At 44.3% G+C, this 23,325-nt stretch overlaps 1 protein-coding gene across 2 annotated transcripts; it reads right to left on the reverse strand.

Moving 5' to 3' along the window:
- Nucleotides 1-1,150: 1,150 nt before the first annotated feature.
- On the reverse strand, nt 1,151-22,882 carry mapkapk3 (MAPK activated protein kinase 3). Of its 2 annotated transcripts, none has more exons than XM_056273570.1 (10): nt 22,102-22,882; nt 13,757-13,896; nt 11,184-11,248; nt 10,920-10,999; nt 9,648-9,774; nt 9,363-9,438; nt 9,052-9,176; nt 5,932-6,017; nt 3,585-3,665; nt 1,151-2,295 (listed from the first exon to the last, which is right to left on the reverse strand). In XM_056273570.1, exons 1-10 carry the CDS (start codon nt 22,408-22,410, stop codon nt 2,140-2,142), a joined length of 1,245 nt encoding a protein of 414 aa, XP_056129545.1. In that variant the 5' UTR covers nt 22,411-22,882; the 3' UTR covers nt 1,151-2,139. The 2 variants fall into 2 exon arrangements, with proteins under 2 accessions (XP_056129545.1, XP_056129546.1); XM_056273571.1 differs by lacking the exon at nt 1,151-2,295 and adding an exon at nt 3,860-3,996.
- Nucleotides 22,883-23,325: the final 443 nt, after the last annotated feature.

Here is a 23,325-nt window from a genome sequence, read left to right on the forward strand (position 1 = left end):
TCGGCACCTCTTTTACTGCCATTGCCAAGTTTTTTGTTTTGCTGACCAGCTGAAGACCGGTTAGACTCACACATCAAGAAGGAAGGAAGTATGAGAGACTGGTTTGACACCATGGCTACTGGAGCTATGTGCAGATATGTACTATAATCATGACAGTGCTTGTCTCTGCTGATCAACATGGATGACTCAGCAAGGAAAAACACTCACCACTCTCTCCCCATTTCAAAACAATCAGTAGAGAGAGCAGAAACTTTATGCATTCAAAATTATGTAGCATAGAGGACTCAAAAACAATTCACTGTTTGGCGGTTTGGGACAAAGGTCTATCAGTAATGCTAAGTACCAAACAACAGCTGGGGGGCTGTGCACTGTTAGAGCCACTTAAAAGCATGGCAGACCCCCAACATTTACAGGGGCAATGCCAAATACAGTTCACAAACTAGCTTTCCTTGATCCATCCCTAGGGCGACCATGTGTGCGGAAAGTAGGGGAAAGGTACTCGCAATATAATCTAAACATAATAATAGTGACTGTCTCTGCTAGAACAAGTCAAATGGCCGTGTCCCAAATAACTTCCCGACTGCTGCTATTAATAGTAAACTCAAAAAGCGAGATTAGAAAGGTAGTCCACCATGTTGGAAGTGACCACCACATCATGACTTGACTAATGTGTGCAACTTTATTTTGGTAAGTTAGGTTCACACTACTCCATACAGGTTCATGCGAACCTAATTTACTAAAATAGATTTACATGAACCAGTATGGAGTAGATCTAGAACTGAGATCTACTCCATACTCATTCATGTGATCCTATTTACTAAAACAGGTTTGCATGAACCAGTATGGAGTAGATCTAGAACTGAGATCTACTCCATACTCATTCATGTGATCCTATTAACTAAAACAGGTTTGCACGAACGAGTATGGAGTAAATCTCAGTTCTATTAGTTTTTCATTGTATGGGGCTATAAGAAGCTGCAGTGTCCCAGATGTGGGTTATATACCAAAACAGAAGGACTAGGCCTGTGTATTTACTGGAATTGTTGGCACTCCACCCACATGCATACAAAGAAGAAATTTCTCAAGACAAGGTGTCACAATTCAACCATGTAGTATTACCAAACCTTGAGCCATTGTTGCTTACATAAGGCCCTGACCTCAGTCAGAGACAACCCTGTTTAGCAGCAGTTAACACTGATACAGAATGCACAATGTATAGTGCTGTTTTTATTTTTGTAGCATAGGAACCCGTTCCACTGAGATGAACTGTAGCTCAATCTGTAGACAGGATTTTTACTTATCTCATCAGTTTCTATGATGAGAAAAAGTAGACTTTCGCGTTTAGTTTTCCAGGGAGGTGCTTCCATTGTGGTTTGCAGACTCAAATAATCATAGGTAAAATAATTGACATAACAAAATTCAAACTGTTCTTTAATCCCTGAAAATAACGGAGTAAAATACAGATGATAGTAAGACAATACAGGTATCTCAAGTGTGCTAGTTTCAGAGCTTATCCCGCCATTGGTTTGTCGACTGTGCTCCCCTTCCTGTTTGTACTAGTTACTGTGATTGTGGTGTATGTATGCATGTGTGTGTGTGTATGTGTGTGTGTATTTGTGTGCATGCGTGCATGTGTGTGCATGTGACTTTTTTCTCAAGTGTGCTCATTAGTGTATATGTATGGCATATACAAAACATGCACAACAAATTATCATCAAAATACTTGTTGACTGCACACAACATGCACATACTGTACGAGAAAACACACACTGCCATAAACATTTGTCCTGAAGGAGCTAAAAAAATCATACATATAATTGCATACATAAAAACCTCTTTAACTTAAAACTGACAGGCGCACACTGCACAGTGAGGAAACCTAATAACTGGCTTTGCTTGGAGCAGACACAAGTGATCATCATATACCTTCATACATCTCATCATTGTCCAAGTCCTGCTTTGTTGTTCCCTAGCATAACTTCTTCCCACTCTCAATAGTCTCAATAGAGTCTTGAACAGGTCTCTGCAATGTCAACCCCTCTTAACAGTTGCCAAAAAAAAAAAAGTCAAAATTCCTCTGAGCTTCTCCTCCTCATGGCTTGGCATGCTTGGCTCTGTTCACCAACCCACTTTGGCCTTTCATTGACTTTGGCAAACAGTGCTTCCACTCTTGGTGCCGGCAGCAGCCTTCTTGCGTCTTTTGTTGAGCAGTGGGTTGCTCGAAGTGTCCAGGTCCTTGATTTTCACCTGGTCGTAGTCCACGCGCATAGTAGCCAGAGCGCTGGTCATCTCCTCCTGTAAGAGACAGCAGGAGATCAGGCAGATTAGCTACAGTGAGAGTGCTAGTTCCTCTCTGCTCTTTTGAGGCCTATTGTTCTGGTGCACCACATATTAGTTGTTGTCTGTATGTCCTATGAAACAGTATTGCCCGTTGTCTTGATGATCGGCCATTTCACCTCCACCATTCCATTCATATCTGTTAAACCTGTCCTTCAAGCCATTGTGAAGAATTGGCCCATTCCGTTCTTAAACAATGCTTGTGTTTCCAAACAGTGATTGGTAAAATATGTGATTGCCCAATTTGCACACCGTGTAAAACTGGGGAATTTGCCCAACAAAGAAGTGACTTGAGCAAACAGCGTCATTTTTCTGCAATCACATTTCTTTTAGGCAAAGTATGAACCTGGCCAAAGAGAGGGAGAAAGAGCAATGATACTACTGTTGACAGTCACAACTCTGCGCTACAAGAGGTTTAACTAGAGCAAAGAAAATAGAAATAGCTCTAATCACTTGTGTGCAAAGCCCCTGCGCTGGCTGACAGTTGGTTTTAGAAAGATTCTTTGACTAACTTACAAATATTACTATTGACTTGCCCCCGATCATGTTAACAATATGCTGTAGAAATATGCCCCTGCCCTTAAATCCATAGATTTTCTGCTCCTCGCTATTCCAAATAAAAAGAAAAAGAAAAGTGAAGCTGATTTTAGCCATTACAGATCCAAACTCCGGAATAGTCTCCTTTTAGATCTGAGAACAAATACATCGATTGAAGCTATTAAGTGCCTACTCAAAACACACTTTCATAGCCTTAATTTGACCTAAGGGACAGTTTTTTTTTATGATTTATGTATTTCGAAGCCCTTTTTAATTTTCTGTTTTTAAGTTTTAATCTCTTTCGATGCATTTGCACTATTTTATTCTTTGTTTGACTCTTCTTTTTGGGTTTTTTTCTTTATCTACTTTTCATCTGTGCACTTTTGCAATGTAATGTAAAGTGCATTACATTGTATTTTTTAATGCATGAGCTGCATAAAGTTTGATTCATTAAGCTGAAGATGACTCAGCAGGAAAGATTAGAAGAAATTTAGAGCTGTTGAAATTTCATTTGGTCTTGGAACTCGACTCTGTGTTCAGGTGGGGTAAAAGGCCAAGGTGTATGTTATGGGGCAAGGTAACTGTGGATTAGAGGTTGTCAGGTGGCCGCCTCCCCCTTGTGGCACTGCAGGAATCATCAGCACGATGGAGGCAAGGAGATGTGATGACAGTATATGACCAGAGGGTGTCAGTGTTGATGTGCTTCTGACCTTTACATCGTCCCACATCTCTCTGTCTTCAGTCAGGACCCTTGTGGTGTGCAGTGGAGTGGCGGGAACCACTATGGATTGCTGCAGGTTAGAAACACACACATCTGGGACATGAACATATACCATAACATATACCTTTGCATGAACATGTTTACACAGAGTGAACCTTCACCTTTACAAATGGACATACAGATGAAGAGAAGCACAGACATAACGGCACACAGACAGACAGACAGACAGTTAAATTGAGTTAAGTTAAGTTACTTTACTGATACCCGTGGGGAAATCAGTCCTCTGCATTTGACCCATCCTAACTACTTAAGAGCAGTGGGTAGCCACAGTACGGCGCCCGGGGACTGGCTCCAGTTCTAAGGCCAGTGCCTTGGTCAAGGGCAATGGCAGGAGTATTAACCTAATATATGCAAGCAGAAAAACAGACAAACAAACACACGGGGCAGACACACAAACACACACACACACACACACACACACACACACACACACACACACACACACACACACACACACACACACACACACTTGGCAAACAGGAAAGGTAACAAGCACATAAAGATACACCGATGAGACAAAACATTATGACCACTTGCCTAATAATAACACATTTGAATAAGAATACATTTTATTTATAGGGTGTTTTTCAAGGTGCTTCGTGTAAGTTAAAATAAACATAAAAGCAACACATCAAAAACATATAACACACAACATTAATCACACATTAAAAGCAATTCTGAAGAGGTGAGTTTTGATTCTTGATGTGAACGGGGACAGATCGTTGCGTTGATGTGTATCGGGAGAGCGTTCCAGAGGGCAGGGACAGCAATGGAGAAGGCTCTGTCGCCCCAGGTCCAATGCCTGGTGCTATGTGGGGGAGACAGGGAGTTTGCATTGGAGGAGCAAAGGCTGCAGGAAGAAGTATGGTAGTGGAACAGGTCAGTGAGGTAGGAGGAGGCCTGGTTAGTGAGGCCTTTGTGAGTGAGGAGAAGGACTTTGAATTGGATCCCTTGTAGGACAGTGAGCCAGTGGAGGTTATGGAGGACAGGGGTGGTGTGGCCACGAGAGCAGGAGTGGATGTACAGGCAAGCAGCAGAGTTCTGAATGTACAGGAGTTTGTTCAGGACTTCGGATGATGAGAGGTAAACAATGCTGCTGGTCCTCCGTATGCTACCAAATCAGTGCCAACCCGCCGAGGCATGGATGCTACAAGACCCCTGAAGGTGTCCTGTGGTATCTGGCGTCAAAATATTAGCAGCAGATCCATCAAGTCCTGTAAATTGCGAGGTGGAGCTGCCGTGGACCGGACTCTTCGGTCTAGCATATCCCACAGATGCTCAATCGGATTGAGCTCTGGAAAATTTGGAGGCTAGGGCAACACCTTGAACACTTCATCATGTTCCTCAAACCATTTCTGAACAATGTGTGCAGTGTGGCAGAGCGCGTTATCCTCCTGAAAGAGGCCACTGCCCTCAAGGAATATCATTGTCATGAAGGGCTGTACCTGGTCTGCAACGATGTCTTGGTAGGTGGCACATGTCAAATTGACATCCACATGAATGGCCGCACCCAGGGTTTCCCAGCAGAACATTGCCCAGAGCATTACACTCCCTCCACTGGCTCATCGTCTTCCTACAGTGCATCCTGGTGCCATCATTTCCCTCATCAGTCCAGGCGACCTTCTTTCACTGCTCCAAGGCCCGGTTCCAATGCTCGTGTGCCCATTGTAGGTGCTTTCGACGGTGGACAGGGGTCATCATGGGCACTCTGACCAATCTGCAGCTATGCAGCCCCAAATGCAGCAGGATGCAATGCACTGTGTTCTGACACATTCCTCCCCTAACCATCATTAAGATTTTCCATGACTTGTGCCACAGTAGACTTTATGACAGTTCGAATCAGATGGGATAGCCTCCGTTGTCCTCGTGCATGGATGAGCCTTGGGCACCCAACACCCTGTTGCCGGTTTGTGGTTTGTTCCTCCTCAGACCACTGTCAGTAGGTACTCACCCCTGCTGACCGGGAGCACCCCACAAGCCTTGCTGTTTCCGAGATGCTCTGACACAGTCAGCTGGCCATAACAATTTGGTCCTTGTCAGAGTCACTCAGGTTTTTACTCCTGCTCATTTTCCTGCATCCAACATGTTGAGTATGAGAACTGATTGTTTGCTTACCATCTAATCTACCCAGACCTCGACCATGTGCCACTGTTTGGAGATGATCAACGTTATTCAGTTCACCTTTGAGTGGTCATAATGTTTTTTCTCATCAGTGTATACATAAATGGAACATATAATGGAAATGAAATAACAATGTATGTAGCATACAAACTCACATTGATCCAGGGGTGGTTCTTAAACTGAGTGATTGTCATTCTCTCATTAGGATCTGTCTTTAGCAGCTGGTGGATCAAATCTTTAGCTGAAAATGCAAACCATTGAGAAGATGAACATTGTTTTGAGAAACACAAACAAATTCACATACAGGTACACACACACACACACACACACACACACACACACACACACAGCAGTTCCTTTTTAGCATATGATTTGCTGCTCTGGTGTAACTCCTCTTAACTGCAATGCATCTGATTGCCCATTTCCGACCACAAGTTAGTGTCTTGCAATGTTAATTTAACAGTATCCAGAACAAATTTGTCACGCCCCATCTCTAAGAATATTGATTTATCTACTCTCACTAGTGAAATTGATAACCTCCCCAGCAAAGACAATTTATCCATCCCAGATGAACTGGTTTCTCTTTACAACGATGGCCTTTATAGTATTTTAAACAATCTGCCCCTTGGTTTACACCTGCACTACGCCAGCTTAAAGCTAAAGGCCGTCACCTGGAATGTCTTTACATGAAAACTGGCCTTGTTGTTCATAAAGACATGTATAATGACCACATACTTCATTATAAGGAGGCTATGTCCACAGCTAAATCGTCTTATTATGCAAATTTAATTAGATCAGGTGAGGGAACACCTAGAACCCTGTTTTCCGTGGTAAACAATATTTTATGGCCACCAGACACTCTCACTCCTCACCTGTATTCAGTTGCTCAATGTAATGCTTTCATGACCTTTTTTAATGCCAAAATTGAAAATATTCATCAGCAATTGACCTCGTCAAACAATACTGCATACAGTTCATCTTTTTCACCCTCCTATGCTCCCCTCTGTTCTTCACTATCTAGTTTTAAACTCCCAACTGTTGCAGAAATAATTGGTTTTATTCGTAAATCCAAATCATCTACCTGTCAGTTAGACCCCCTTCCTACTCATTTAGTAAAAGCCTGTCTACCTTCTCTATCCTCTTTAATAACTGATATCATACATTCCTCCCTTACCTCTGGTCTTGTTCCCTCATCTCTCAAAACAGCTGCAATAACCCCAATACTCAAGAAACCTGATGCAGACCCCAACAATTTGAATAATTTTCGCCCAATCTCAAATTTACCATTTCTTTCTAGAACACTTGAAAGAACAGCTGCATCTCAGGTACACGCTCACTTGACTAACAACAATCTGTTTGAACAATTCCAGTCTGGTTTTCGCTCCATGCACAGTACGGAGACAGCACTGGTGAAAATCACTAATGATCTTTTGATGGCAGCTGACTCTGGGCTCTTAACCATACTTGTCCTCCTTGATCTGAGTGCAGCCTTCGATACCATCTCACACAACATCCTCCTAGAAAGGTTAGCTTCCATTGGAATAACTGGCACCCCCCTTGACTGGTTTAGATCATATCTCTCTGGCCGCACTCAGGTTGTACAACTTAAAAATTTGAGATCTCAGTCCTTTCCTGTTACTACTGGTGTTCCCCAGGGCTCTGTATTGGGAGCCCTCCTATTTATTATTTACCTACTACCTCTTGGCCACATTTTCAGGAAGTTTGGCATTCAATTTCACTGCTACGCGAAGACACCCAGCGTTATCTACCACCAAACCTACCTCCACTCTTCCGCCCACTTCCCTTTCTGACTGCTTACTAGAAATTAAATACTGGTTTTCATACCACTTCCTCAAACTTAATAGTGATAAAACGGAAGTTCTTTCAGTTGGCACTAAATCTACTTTGGCCAAAACTGATAGTTTTTGTCTTACTATTGACAATTCTATAGTTCCCCCATCGACTCAGGTTAAGGGTCTGGGTGTCATCCTGGACAACACATTATCTTTTGAAGCCCACATCAACAATGTTACTCGGTCTGCATACTTCCACCTACACAATATTAATCGTCTTCGGCCATCACTTACACCTAAAAGCACAGCCATACTCACTCACACCCTGGTTACATCCCGTATTGACTACTGTAATTCTATCCTCTTTGGTCTTCCCCTCAAGTGTTTTCATAAGCTTCAATTGGTCCAAAATTCAGCTGCCCGTATCATTACCAGAACTCCTTCCATAGATCATATCACTCCTGTTCTTCAGCAACTCCATTGGCTTCCTGTTATATACCGTATTGACTTCAAGATCCTGCTTCTCACCTTTAAGGCCCTTAATGACTTAGCGCCTTCATATCTTTCCAAACTCCTTCATAGCCGCACACCCTACTGCACTCTCAGATCCTCTTCTGCTCTCCAACTCTCTACACCATCGGCCCGCTTGACTACCATGGGGACTAGAGCCTTCAGTTGTTCTGCCCCCTGCCTATGGAACTCTCTCCCACAAGAAATTTGCAACATTGACTCTCTTTCAACCTTCAAATCCCATCTCAAAACACACCTTTTCAAACTGACATATTCAGTCTGATCCATGCTTCATTGAGTTTTGTGCAGATGATGGTTTTATACTTATCTGTTGAGTTGACTTTTTATCGTCTAACCTGCTTTGTTTTGATTTTACGCTGTCTGATACAGTGCCGCTTGTTTTGTTTTTGTTTTTTTGTTACTGTGTTCTGTAAGGTGTCAGTGAGTGTTTTGAAAGGCACCCACAAATAAAATGCAAATGCATATAGGGACAGACTGGCCTATTTTCTCAGGGAATAAGATGAAGAGTCAAAAGAAGAGTGAAAGACAGGGATATGACAGTGTGCACAGGCAGTTTTATTTGAGCTGAATCCTTTTGCCCAACCCAGTAAATACAGTCTTCAGTTATGGCACCAGTTGGCCCCTATGTTTGGATCACTTTTCCTGTGGGAATTCTGCATCTTTTGGGAGCTGTTATTCCTTGTCTGTCCCAAATTTAATGAGAGTACACTGTATCAGAAGAAAGTTTTGTATGTTATAGATAAAATTATTATGGTTAGTAGGACTTAAATGCTGGAAACAACCGTTCTGTAATGACTTGAGTGTCCACATGTGGTCCTCAAGCACATGCTCACTGGCATGCAAGAGTGAGTGTGTATAAGGGTAGTTGGCAGTCAACCAATGTGACTCAAGGTGTAATTAAAAGTCACATGAGGCGGCTTTTTATAAAGCAGAGGTTTCCTGTACCCTCACCTTCTAGTGAAACCTCAGCCCACTCTGGGTTGGGGAACTCATACTGGCCCATCCTGATTCTCCTCTTCATCCCTGGAGATATGGCCTGGCCTGTGTTAGAGTAAAATGGCGGGAAGCCACACAACCTGCAAAACAGAGGGCTTGTTGAGAGATGACAGAAAGGCTGACAAAGAACATGTGAGGCAGCAATGTGACTATTTTTACTTTCTACTTACTTTACTTTCTATTAGTATGTGTTCCCATACTAATAGAAAATGACACTCATTGATTTTATGTGAATACTCACACACACACACACACACTTTACTCACAGGATGTACATGATGACGCCCAGAGACCACATATCACATGACTTGTCATATTTCTCGGGGCCCAGAACCTCAGGAGCTTTCCGATGATGATAAACACACATGCAGAAACAGAAACGGATAAATAGACACAGGAGTTATACAACACAGGCATAAATTATCGCTTCCAAGACTGCACTGTTGCTTCCTTATCCCAAACACCATTTAAGCCGCTCCAAAAGATGTAAAGAGAAATATAACGTGCAGGACTCTGCACACAACTTTTGCAGAGAACGTACAGTAACTTACCCACATAGTACGGTGTGTAGCAGGGGGTCTGCAGAGGGTTGTGTAGTGTGGTCTCCTTAGCAAAGCCAAAGTCTGTCAGTTTAAGGATCGTGGTGCTGTCTTTACTGGTGTACAACAGATTCTCTGGCTGGGGAAGAAGGAAACGGAAATACTGTCAGTGAGCTTAGGATTTTGGATAATGCACAGGTGGGGATTTTATTTGACCGCTGTGTGTGTTTGTGCGCATTAGAAACCAAGAGTGCTTATTAAAGTTAAAAGGCCAAACTGTGGTACGTCCGAGTAGCGTAGCAGTCTATTCTATTCCCTATCAACACGGGGATCCCAGTTCGAATCCCCGTGTTGCCTCCGGCTTGGTCAGGCATCCCTACAATTGGCCATCTCTGCGGGTGGGAAGCTGGATGTGGGTATGTGTCCCGGTCGCTGCACTAGCACCTCCTCTGGTCAGCCGGGGCACCTGTTCAGGGGGGGGGGGGAACTGGGTAGAATAGTGTGATTTTCCCACATGCTACGCTCCCCTGGTGAAACTTCTCACTGTCAGGTGAAAAGAAGCGGCTGGCGACTCCATATGTATCGGAAGAGGCTTGTGGTGGTCTGCAGCCCTCCCCAGATCGGCAGAGGGGGTGGCGCAGCGATCGGGACGGCTCGGAAGAGTGGGGTAATTTGTCATATATCAGTGGGGAGAAAAAGGGGGAACCCCCCTCCAAAAAAAAGGCCAAACTGTTGCCAGCCACTTCAATTCATTTCAACATAAACGGTGACACCAGGAGCGTACAGCCTTGAGTTGATCCAAATTTTCTCGATGAGCTGCAAATTCTCATAACACTGTTCTGTTACCCAGGCATCAGCCCTCCTATAGATTCATATTTTTTTATGGGAAAAAGTGTTTGCTGGTTTTGCAGAGTAGTGCTAAATACAGCGGCTTTCATATTTGATGGCTGTCAGCCGGTGCTTCCAGATTGTTTGATGACTGTCTTTGCGCTGGTGTGTGCGGTCCTAAATTCTGTAAATTCACACTGGCTTGTTTTCACTGTTGCACATTTACTGTTAATTTTGCTCTCAGTTGGTTTTTAGCTGGTATTTCTTTCTGACTTGGTACATTGTTCTGACTGTGGTGAGCCAATTTTTTTTCTTGTTCATGGGATGGACAACGAGGTTCTCTAAAATCTGAAATGTGAAGTAAAGCCATCTCGGTAAGGTTCTCTGAAATTTGAAATGTGAAGTAAAACCATCTCGGTAATGGCGTGAGTGGGTGTGGAGCTCCTTTCTGCTCACCTTGATGTCTCTGTGAGCAATGTTCATGTTGTGGAGGAACTCGATGGCTGTGCCGATATCCTTCATAATCTCTGATGCCTCTGGGAGCAGAAAGTGCATACACTCTCAGACCACAAACAACACAAACACCACAGTACTAGTGATTCATCCATTTTATAGCGAGGATGTTCTCCCATCATTCATTCATTTATGAATCTTTCCCTGGAGTATTGTTGAACGTTCGACCTCCCACAGACTTCTGTTTATATCATGTCAAGTCCTCACCTTTCTCGGTGAAAGCCTGGTCTCCGCGGACCTGGATGCGACTGAACAGCTCTCCTCCCTGCATACTGGAGAGAGACAGAGAGACCAAACTGAAATGAAGTCGCTTTAATGATGCAAACACATTCCGAGCAACTGTCTGGTTGTAATTAATTACAATTTAAAGAACGGGAAAAATCAAGCACCGTCAATTAATTAACTGCTTTGTTCGAAAATGACGCATGCCTGTTCTAAAAAAGAAATTGTATCCTGAAATTCATGTCTCAAAGGAGCATTCCAGAGAAAAACATGACTTTTATTTTGGTCTGGTTGGGTGGTTGTGCAGCTTTTGGGGGTGCATATTATGAAAAGTTGTGGTTTCAAATATTGTTTAAATCTTGAAATGTCAACATCTCTGCCAAAAATATTTGTATTTGTATGCTGAATTTGAAATGGGTAAGAATTGTGACATTTTTTTGCTCCCATGTTGTTGAGCCCTTTGGAATTTGTCAGTGTTTTTATCAGATTACGTCAGAAAATGGCGATTGAGTCGAATGCTGCATCTATCCGGGAGGTATGAGATTCTGATTGTTTTCACTATTACACTGTCATTAAGTCAGCCATCATCAACGGTAACAAGAAACAATTGGCAAGACATTAAAAATTAATACATCATAAACTAGTTTCTGCAAAGCTTTTGTGTTCAGTCATAGCCGGGAGCTCATTTATCATACAGACCCGCTGTGCTGTAATCCCTCCTGTAGCTACTATAGGATTTTTTTTTCTTCCCCCCCCCTTTTTCTCCCCAGTTGTACTTGGCCAATTATCTCATTCTCCAAGCCGTCCCGGTCACTGCTCCACCCCCTCTGCCCAGCCGGGGAGGGTTGCAGACTACCACATGCCTCCTCCGATACAGGTGGAGTCGCCAGCCACTTCTTTTCATCTGACAGTGAGGCGTTTCACCAGGGGGATGTAGCGTGTGGGAAGATCACGCTATTCCCCCCGTGTTCCCCCTCCCCCCTGAACAGGCTCCCCAACCGACCACAGGAGGCGCTAGTGCAGCGACCAAGACACATACCCACATCCGGCTTTCCACCCGCAGACATGGCCAATTGTGTCTCTAGGGACGCCTGACCAAGCCAGAGGTAACATGGGGATTTGAACCAGCGATCCCCATGTTGGCAGGCAGTGGAATAGACTGCTACACTACCCGGATGCCCGCTACTATATGATTTTGACATTTTCTCTTCTCACTTAGGTTGCCATTGCAAAACCTCACCACAATGAGTTGTGGTGAGGTCGAGTTGCTGCCTATCAAAGTGCTGTGCACGGTGATTCATATTTCATCAAACGTATGATTTCTATATAGTATGTTAGACATGCTGCTGCGTTTATCATTTATATGTGTCCCTCTCCACTGTTTAACTCTGTAGACTTGTCAATCAAAGGTCTGTTGCGAGAAAAAAAGAGAGCAAGGCTTGATCTACATGTTCAGCGGAAAGACATGTAAAAGCAGTCTTGCTGATGTATTGCATATCCAACGTGTATTCACGACACATTTTAAATGAAATAAAGTGACAGGGATGGGCCTTTAATACTTCAAAATGCTGAATGCCCTCAGTTTGGAGGCAGTGCTTTATCATAACACCGTGTGAATGGAAACACATCAAGTAGCCTGTCCTGCAGCATGTACTTTGGCCTGACGATAAGAGCATTTCCCTTCTAGTACTCCTTGTAAAATGCTTCTTAATTAGGGCTTGTGATTGATTAAGTGTGCCATTAAGTGTGTGTTTTGTGGAGTTAAAAAGCATCACAGACTCCGAGACAGAAGCAGTGAAAGGGAAGGACCTGCAGTTGCATTAAAGACTGACTATCTACTCTTCACTGATCTGTACTACTTACTGTCATCTGATCCTCCATAACTCCTTCAGAGGGCTGACAGCAATGACAGATTACTGAGAGCACACACAAACACACAGACACACACACACACACACACACGTATGCACGCACGCGCACATGCATGTGCACGCGTACACACCACATGCAGATAAGGACTGAGAGTTACGTAACAACTTGTTTAAATAATGTATTAATGAGAAGGGATAACGCTTCACCTTTTCAGTCAGAGTTTGAGATTCCTTTGCACAAATCAAAGGCAATGAGTCATTTCTTATTTTTTCTGCTGATTGAGTGGAATTAGATGAAGTAGATGGAATTTTTTTTTTCCATTCTCACACCTAGAATGTGGGCCATAAACGCGGCATAGTGCGTACTTGCATACGCACTGAGTTTGGCGTGAGGCCCAGGTGGAATCTTATCTGTCTTTTGCTATCAGGATAGACACCTTCATACAGTCTCCATAGACATAGCAAGCATTATGACTGACCTTAACAATGATCAAGGCCCAGCTCTGTGCACCCAAGTCAGCATTTTTTTGTGTCTCAACACTGAGGGAGACTGGAGATCTCTATTTTAAAGCCTCGACTTCTGGGAAGTGTAGTCACCGTGTACTTAGTAATCAGAGGGAGCCACTGACCAGGGCGTGAGGACTGTGGGTAATGTCATGAAAATAACTGTAGTTGTGGGATTCCTACCACTCCATGATGATGAGGAGGCACTTCTTCCCATGGTGCATGTTCTCATACAGGCTGAGAATACGGACTATGTACGGACCCCCCGATACTCGCCAGTGGAGCTCCACCTCCCGCCTTGCCTTGGGATTGTCATAGAGAATCTGTGAAAGCACACATTAGAACAGATACGTGATCACTGAGCACTTCCAGACATCTTTGGAAGAACGTTGTAACCGAAACCCACCCAGAGGGTAATGGCAGCAGACACCTATCACACTGGCGCTGAGTGAACCATTATGACCTTACTCACTATTCCAGCTCTGAGACTGGAGAGAAACAGTGTAACAGGCAGACCCCCCCCCCCCCCACACACACACACACTACTGCCATGTCCGTATATCAGCCATTATCGGTATAGCTATACACTTTTATAACTTTGCTTCATTCGTGTTCTTCTTCTTTTTTTTATGGACTCAGATTTATGTCCACCCAACTCAAGGACATTTTGACCCATTTATTTACTGGTTGACCTACCGATCTTAATTTTCACACTACTCTTTAAGTGTGTGTCTTTTTTTTTAATTGCTTCTTTGGAAGGTTGGTGTCTTGTTAAGTGTGGCTTTTCTCTGTTAAAAGCTTTATGTCAAGAGTTTAATATTGAAAAGAAAGGGAAAGAAAAATGTGACTGTGTTGAAGAATGGACTGACTATGTATTCATTTGTTTTTTTCCCTCCTCAGTGACAGGTTCATCTGATTACGACTGTGGCTGAGACGTGTCTGTGCTGACCTGACACAAGGGACATTACACTCCGGTCTTCACACCCAACAGCAGTATGTGAGAAATTCAAAGGAAATTCTGGGAATCAACCTGAACGTTGAAAAGTTCACTTGACAAAAGCGGTCAGTTCTAGCTGTCCTCGGTGCAACCCCTTATACATCAGCTTTGGTGCATGACACCAAACACACTCATGACCATTTTTTATTTGTCACTTCACCTCATGCACTTGCGTACATGAAATGAAACGAAATGCCGTTTCCTCCAGCCCACAGCAGTACAACACAAAGACAAAAACACATCCAAAAACTACAAGAACACACATACCCAAACTAACACATACAAAAAAAATCACTGTCCAAGGGAACGAACACCAGCCAGGATGACTGTTGGAACCACCAGTCTGCATGGGTTAGCTGTTAGCTTAGCCTGCCCCACTTCCGCATCCTGTCAGACCACCTTCAGCGTTTCCTCCTCGGGCGCAGCTCCAGGCAGGGGCCGTGGTCCCTGGGCCCACCGGACGAAGCAGACCAAGCTCTCCCAGCCGATCCAGCGCCAGCTCTCCCAGCCAGACACCCCCCCCCCCCCTCATAGCACCTGACACTGGGCCGAATCCGCCCACAGTCCGGCAGATCCACGTAGGAATCACATCCGGCCATAGACCGCCCCCCGCCTCTGCGCTTATTCTGGCAGCAATCACATCCGCTCCTAGACCACCCCGCGCCTCTGGCCAGAGTGTGGTCTCCTAAAGTCTGAACCCATTTTTACGTTTGGCCTTGTGGATCTGAAATGAGTCAAGAGTCAGCACCTGAATTCCCAATATCTCACATAATTTTTTTAGTAACAGATTTAAGTGGATTTAAAAAGACACTGGGGTGGAACCCGTTTTGCGGATCTGCGCCAGTTGCTGTGATACATCCGGCCCAGATTTGGCCCAGTTTCATTTTGCTGTCTGGGACCTCCCCGCACTCCTCACGATAACATCAAAAACACCACCGCCAGACTGCCCTCGGTGTTATCAGAACTGCTGGTCTGCATGGGCTAGCAGTTAGCTTAGCCTGCCCCGCTCTCTCAGCTGATCCAGCGCCAGCTCTCCCAGACATCAAACAAAGACAAAACTTAGACGCGGACAAAGACTTTGCATGGACGGTATTGGGTGAGGCTGCCACAAATGTGAATTTGCGTCATCATCTTCTGACACTGGAACTGGGTGAGGCCGCTGCAAACGGGAATTCGCATAGCCATGTTCCCAGGACTCTTGAGGACTCTCTCTCTCTCTCCCTCTCTCTCTATTACACAAACACACACACACACACACCATATCATCCTATACTTGTGGGGACCCCTCATTGACGATATTCATTCCCTAGCCCTTAACCCTAACCTTAACCATCATAACTACATCCCTAAACGTAACCCTTACCCCAACCTTAACCTAATCCCAATTCTAACCTTAATCTTAACCCAAATCCTAATCCTAAAATAGACAATCTTCCTCATGGGGACCCAAAAAATGTCCCAACAAGGTGGGTTGTTTCAGGTTTTTGTATCCTAATGGGGACATTTGCTCCTCATTAGGATAGAAATACCTGGTACACACACACACACACACACACACACACACACACACACACACACACACACACACACACACACACACACACACACACACAGCAGGTGGCAGACCTTGACATAGCACACATCTTCCATCAGAGATTATTTTGGGCTCTGACAGTGATGGAACGAGCTCATGCTGCTCACCAGTCTTGTCAAAGACCAGGGTTGGAATACACAACACACAAACACAGACTCTTGCCTGCGTGCAAAACACACTTGCCTGCTAAAAACCACACCAGCTCTGAATATTTTGCCAGGCTATCACATTTTTATGACATTTGGCTTTCACTGCTATGGGACTGCCCCCCAATGTATATTACAATGGAAAAGTGAAACCGCAAATGAGTGCTGCTGGAGTAGTCCTGTAAATCTAATCTGTAGGGACTATTCAGAATGACAGACCATCTTTCAGTGAAACAGCAGGGTATGTTTGTGGATTTACTTCATTATGCAAAAGAGGAAGGAAGACCACATGTCATGTTTCAGGTCAGGGTGCCAAAAGCGGAAGTTGGTGACTTCCGGTGACTTATTTGTCAGCGTTGCCACTATGAAAATTAAAGTGTCATGCTGTTTCTATATCCTTAATGTGGTTTTGACTTACTGTGAGTAAAAACCTAAAAAAAAAACCCAATTCTGCTTTTAGCAAAATAATGGACGAGGGAGTTTATTTCTGCAAAGTCTCAATAACCACCTACCACAACTATACCTCATGTCTTTAATCAAAGCAGATACCATCAGAAACCGTGTGTGTGTGTGTGTGTGTGTGTGTGTGTGTGTGTGTGTGTGTGTGTGTGTGTGTGTGTGCGTGTTAGAGAGAGAGAGAGCAAGAGCGCAAGTGCGCGAGAGAGAGACATTATGTCAACTCTAATGTGAGGTGACATAATGTGTGTGTCCTCTGTGCACACCACAGGGGCTAAAAGCACACATGTCCCTGATCCCTTGCAAAACCAATCAATGACATCCTTATTCTCCTCTAAACCTATCAGATCTCTCCCTCACGGGCCGCTGAAACAGACAAACCACAAGTACTGAGACAGTTATAATCTGTACCGCCCCTTCTCTCTCTCTCTCTCTCTCTCTCTCTCTCTCTCTCTCTCTCTCTCTCTCTCTCTCTCTCTCTCTCTCTCTCTCTCTCTCTCTCTCTCTCTCTCTCTCTCTCTCTCTCTCTCTCTCTCTCTCTCTCTCTCTCTCTCTCTCTCTCTCTCTCTCTCTCTCTCTCTCTCTCTCTCTCTCTCTCTCTCTCTCTCTCTCTCTCTCTCTCTGGAGCACATACAAACACATATATCAAAAAGATCAAAACCACCGTCAAAAGACATGCATGTTAATACTCCTGTCTGTGCCCCTGACCGAGGCATGGCAAGACAAACTGGAGTTGGTCCCTGGATGCTGCATGGTGGCTGCCCACTGCTCCTAGCTACACAGCTAGGATGGGTTAAATGCAGAGCACAATTTCCCTATAGGGATCATTAAAATTAAAGTGTATATATATATATATATATACATATATAAAACATGCATGTGTGTGCATGCATGTGTATGGGTGTGCACATGTGCAGGGTGTTCATCGGTCCCTACAGCATATCTCATTTCATTAACTGAGGGCTATTTACATTCCATTGGATCAAAACGGCTATTAAAGGATTGACCAATCCCTTGGTAAAAAGGTGTTTTATCCCTCCGCTCCTTTAAAGCGTTGATGCAAAAAGCAGCAGTCATGATGTACGTGAAGAGATCTCGACAAGGATGTGACACACATTAGGCCAAGAAAATAGGACAAAGGTACAGTGGATGAGCTAATGGTGTCAGAATAACATGGTATGGGTATTTGCATCATCCATTGTGGATTTCTGTAATCAACTGGGCTGCCATTCCTGTTGTGTTGTGTGATTATAACACAGCAATAAGGGGTTTCTGGCAGCATAGCCTTCTGTATAAAATCATGGAGAATCTACTAGTTGATAAGTTTCAGTCAGCTTACTCAAGTGTTACTGCTGTCAACCGCAAACTTCCTTTCGGAAAAAAATAGTATCAAGCTTCGACTAACCTTATGCAGCTTTCCATTTTTTAGTAGATTATATAAGGGAGCGGGTCCAGGGATCACGAGATGCATTCAACTAACACACTGCCGTAAAAACTTCCAATTTGTGTAAGACTAACACCAAAATTGCAGTTATTTATTTTAGCAGTGGTCCAAAACGCAGAGATATCCTGTACATTAGCTATATTAGTTTTTTTTTTCTTTTGGATCTTCCCCCTTTTTCTCCCAATTGTATCCGGCCAATTACCCCACTCTTTTAATCTACCTGCAAACTATTAAACAAATTCCAAACCATACACTTCTAAGGTTAGCACAGTGGCTTAGCAATGTTGTCTCACAGTTAGAGAGTCCCATCATTTGTGTCCTGTCTGTGTTTGCATGGCTTTCCTCCCACAGTCCAAAGACATGCATGTTAGGTGAACTCTAGACTCTATTGCCCTTAGCTATGAATGGCATGCGGTTTGTGCTGTCCTTCAGAGGACAGCACAAACAGGCTCTAACAGGTACTATTTAATGAAGATGCCAGTTGGGGACCTGTGAGGCGTCTGTTTCTCAAACTAGAGACTCTAATGTACTTATCTTCTTGCTCAGTTGTGCAACGCGGCCTCCCACTTCTTTTTCTACTCTGGTTAGAGCCTGTTTGTGCTGTCCTCTGAAGGGAGTAGTACACACCGGTGTAGGAAATCTTCAATTTCTTAGCAATTTCTCGCATGGAATAGCCTTCATTTCTAAGAACAAGAATAGACTGTCGAGTTTCAGATGAAAGTTCTCTTTTTCTGGCCATTTTGAGCGTTTAATTGACCCCACAAATGTGATGCTCCAGAAACTCAATCTGCTCAAAGAAGTGCCCATCCAACCAATCCAACTTGTGGGAGCTGCTTCTGGAAGCGTGGGGTGCAATTTCTCCAGATTACCTCAACAAATTAACAGCTAGAATGCCAAAGGTCTGCAATGCTGTAATTGCTGCAAATGGAGGATTCTTTGACGAAAGCAAAGTTTGATGTAAAAAAAATCTTATTTCAAATACAAATCATTATTTCTAACCTTGTCAATGTCTTGACTCTATTTTCTATTCATTTCACAACATATGGTGGTGAATAAGTGTGACTTTTCATGGAAAACACAAAATTGTTTGGGTGATCCCAAACTTTTGAACGGTAGTGTATATGTACATTTTACAGTCAACAGTTCCCTCATACAGAGTCTCACCAAACAGCCTGGTGTGTTTGTTACCAGGCCAGCTTTGTGTCACTGTGTTTACAGAGGAAACCCAGATGGTCTAAAAGCATGCCAATGAGCTGACCACACATCTGAACCAAGGAAAAAAGACATGGGGGAAAAAAAACATGGAGTGGAAGATTTTGACTATGAATGGAGGCCTGTGCAGAGGAGGCTGTGACCTGTCCTCATGGCTGGCAACCAGGCGAGGCAGCCAGGCAGGCACCCCGACAGGACTGCAAGTCGGAAAATGTACCTGCCAAATATGGAGGCCTAATTGAATGAACAGTTATTTGGAGTGGCAGCGGCAGGGGTTCTGCTATGAAACACAGGGATTTCCCAGGTCCTTGGCCTCAGAGAGCTCCCAGATGAGAGATTCCCGATGGCAGTAACTGAATTACATTGAAAGGATGGCTTCCTTCCAAGTCTCCAGCAAGAGTGGATTAAACCTCTACCCATCTATTATGTTTAGTGCTCAAAGCCGTACTTAATTAAAAAGCAAGTGGTGCGGACAATCCTCCACATCATTCTTTATTATTTCCTATTACTTACTCTACCTGTCTATTTGCCTTACGATTAGAAACACAAGACAAACACAGCACGGAGTGGCTGTAAGCTAGCAGTAACTAGAGCTGGGCACTGACGCATCATGGACAGAGGTATGCAGTCAAAAATGTTTTGACTGACTTCGTCAATATCGCCCAGCCCTACCAGTTAGAGAAATGATCCAGTAAAAGACGAGTTGCGAGTTCAAACCCTGGGACTGGCTCAGCAGCCAACTGGGCGGTTATTTGTATCAGGATCCCATATGAAGACGTCGTGACTTTGAACAAGGCACTTCATCCCAACACCGCCCCGGGTGCTCTGCTACTCTGCAAAATGTGCAAATTTCCCTTGGACTATATGCACAATTTAATTTTAACCTAGCGCAATTACAAATGCTGTGCAAACAGGAACCGTATGAGGACACTGCCGGGCAACTGTGGTTTTTAATCACACTGTACAAACAGAACAGACTGATACTTTTCCAGTATAAAAGGCCAACAAACACATCCAGGAAGCCAGCCAGGATGAAGAGAGAGCAACATAATGGATTCAATTTCCCTTCCGCAAATCACACCTTGAGTGTATTTATCTATTTATTTTTTTGTGTGTGGGTGTCCCCGCAGACACAGGCTACTGTGGTGTTTTTCTTTGTCAGCCCTCGAACACCGTCCTTACACCAGTTCTCCAGAAACTGGTGGGGGTCTTTTCCTCATAGACCGACTGTTATTATGGATTGTTATGGAGGAGGTCACCCTGGCCTGCCGCCGGCTCTCTGCCAGTAGGAACAATGTATGAACAAGTGCACAGCAGGTAAGGCCGTCATGGGTGTGATCAGCCATGCTAGGTTACAGCACCAAGTCCTTTTTACAGCCTGACAACCTTCCTGAGCCGCTACAACACATGACACCACTTTCTAAGCAGTGAACTTTAACATTTACAACTGAAAGAATAAGGTTCCTCTTGGCATAGTTCCCATAACTAAATGTTAGAAAGGTTTTTTTCTGCATTTCCAGTTCACCCCACCATTACAAATATCTGTATCAATGTAGAAATTCCCAGAGCAATGGGACTTTACCCGTCAAGAAAAATGATTTTATCTTCCTTTCTGTTGTCCCCCCTAACAGCACTTACAATACCTCCTGTCATTCTTGCCTCTTTATAGACCATTAATTGTCCAATGCCAGCTAGAGTTTCACTCCTTTATCCCCATTTCCAACTACTGTTTTTCTTCATTTTCCATCCTCTGTCTTTTCCTTCCATCCAACGAGACCTGGGTCTACAGCCGGGGTTGTGACCATAAAGCTGGAGAGTTTGAAGACTCTGATCCAGTTGGATTACCATAAGCCAGTAAATCTGTCTGTGTCCACAGCCCATTGGAGACAGGTGACAGATAAAGGCCTGTGTTTTAACCGTGTTGTGAATGCGTGGGCCATGTGCGTGGGTATGTCAAAGTTTCCACTGCTCCTGAAATACACTACATCGGATTCCAAACCATGCCACTCTCAAAACCCGTGCGTCTGCGAAGCAGCATTACATGTCACGTCTTTGGGTAGGGTGACTTGGCACACACCCATCTGATCCAATGATAGACCAAGCTAGGTCTCCTTCCAGGAAGCCCGACTCCACGTGCACATTCGGCATTGCACACTTGTGGTGCAGGGCATGAGCCCCAAGGAAACAACATGTGCACAACAGGCGGTATACATCTTTTTGTACTCTCTAGCCTAGACCTTGCTCACACACATGCAGACACAAAAATGAGGCTTTGTTATTACTATTATTATCATAAGATGTATTAAAATACCATACGGGGGTATCCTGATGACATAGACCAGTTCATACCACATGGACAAAGTATGAATTTAATTCAGATCATGACCTGTGATGTATGTCCTCTGTCCTCCACCTATCTGTCCTCTACCTGTCAGCGTCAGCATATAGTCCCATTTCACTATGGGGATCCATTACCTCCATTGTTGGCAAACACTGAGCAGCCAAACTTGTAAATGATGCCATGTTTATGTGTGGGTTAGTAAAAGAAAGAAAAAAAAGTGCTAAGAGCCTCATGAAGGGCAAACTTCTGTGTGTATGATGTCTGCTCTCTGTGGCTTGATCTGACCACACCACCTCCAAAAACACAGGTCACTCATATGTATCGCGTACTACGTGTACCTTCAGTGCGCACTTCTCTCCGGTCTTCTTATTGAAGCACTCGAGAACTTTGCCATTGATCCCCAAGCCCAGCACCTGACTGGAAATCTTGTAATCGTCCGTCACCGCGTTGCGCTTTATCTCCAGTTTGGGGTACACGGGCATCGGGAAACGCGTGGACTCGTCCTCCGCGTCCGTCCTCGCAGAAGCAGCGTCGGTGACGGTCGTCGCCGGCTGTTCCGTCACGGCTTCTGTCGGGGGGTCGGATTCGGGCTCAGCCTTGGGCGCTTGCTGCGGCAGTCTCTCGTTTCCGTTGCCATTTTGGAGCATGGTGACCACCACTCCTATGGTCCTCTAGAGGAAGGGACGCCGGGCAGTCCGCCGGGTCAAAACGAGAACTCGCACCGCGCGTCCGGCGGTTGCGCAAAGTGTAATGGATCCTTGGCCGCAGCCGATGCGCAAGCGTCCGGCGTGTCCGAGGGACCCGGTGTCCTCCAAATGAATTCAAACGTCCACTTTTCAAGAACTAATACTTATTTTAGGCTTGTTCAACTCACGCAGCGCTCGCGAATTCTGTATACTCTATAAAATCTTAAGCAGGCAAACTTTCGCTGTTTAAGGCGCGTCAAATAAATATTTCGGCATATCTCTGTGACACACGTACACACACACACACACACACACAAACACACAAAGGGTTTCTAATTTAAAAAAAAAACGGTTTCAGCGGATAGTTGCAAAAGGGGAAACCTGGTCTGGTGATCTCCCGTTCCCGTCGGTTTGAGTTCGTCACTTTCCACTGCTCTTTGGTGGCGTTTCAGAGGGACAACGAGCGTCACCTTCCTCAAGTCACACTTCTCCATTGGCAGTCTGTCGCCGCCTTAAAGGAACAGAGACCACTTGCGCCGAGATGCTTCGTTATAGTGAAGCCAAACCCACCGAGATAGGTAACCAGTAACGTCGATCTCGTGTGTCGTCAGTAGATAAGAGGGGAAGGAGGATGTCAATGATTTTATAGTTGGGTTTATGGTGGGACTGGTGAGAGCCACGGCTCCGGAAAACTGAAGCAAGACCCCGCTATGGAAACAATTTTATAAAGGCAAATAATCTTACAAAACAGTGTTACATTACGTTGGAATATTTCAGTCATTACATTTCTCATATTAGTGTAAACTACGAATAAGACACGTTAGCCCCTAGCTAAGGGGTCTGACCCTTTAGTCGAGCGGTTAGTGATGTCGCCTT

Source organism: Lampris incognitus, chromosome 2, assembly GCF_029633865.1.
Source record: "Lampris incognitus isolate fLamInc1 chromosome 2, fLamInc1.hap2, whole genome shotgun sequence".
NCBI lineage: Eukaryota > Metazoa > Chordata > Actinopteri > Lampriformes > Lampridae > Lampris > Lampris incognitus.

Coding starts and splice junctions, on each gene's coding strand:
- mapkapk3 (XM_056273570.1), bottom strand. CDS start 22,410: ATGCTCCAAAATGGCAACGGAAACGAGAGACTGCCGCAGCAAGCGCCC. Junction 11,249..13,756: donor CTCCTCATCATCATGGAGTG/GTAGGAATCCCA, acceptor GTCTCTCTCCAG/TATGCAGGGAGGAGAGCTGT. Junction 3,666..5,931: donor AGAACCACCCCTGGATCAAT/GTGAGTTTGTAT, acceptor TCTAACCTGCAG/CAATCCATAGTGGTTCCCGC.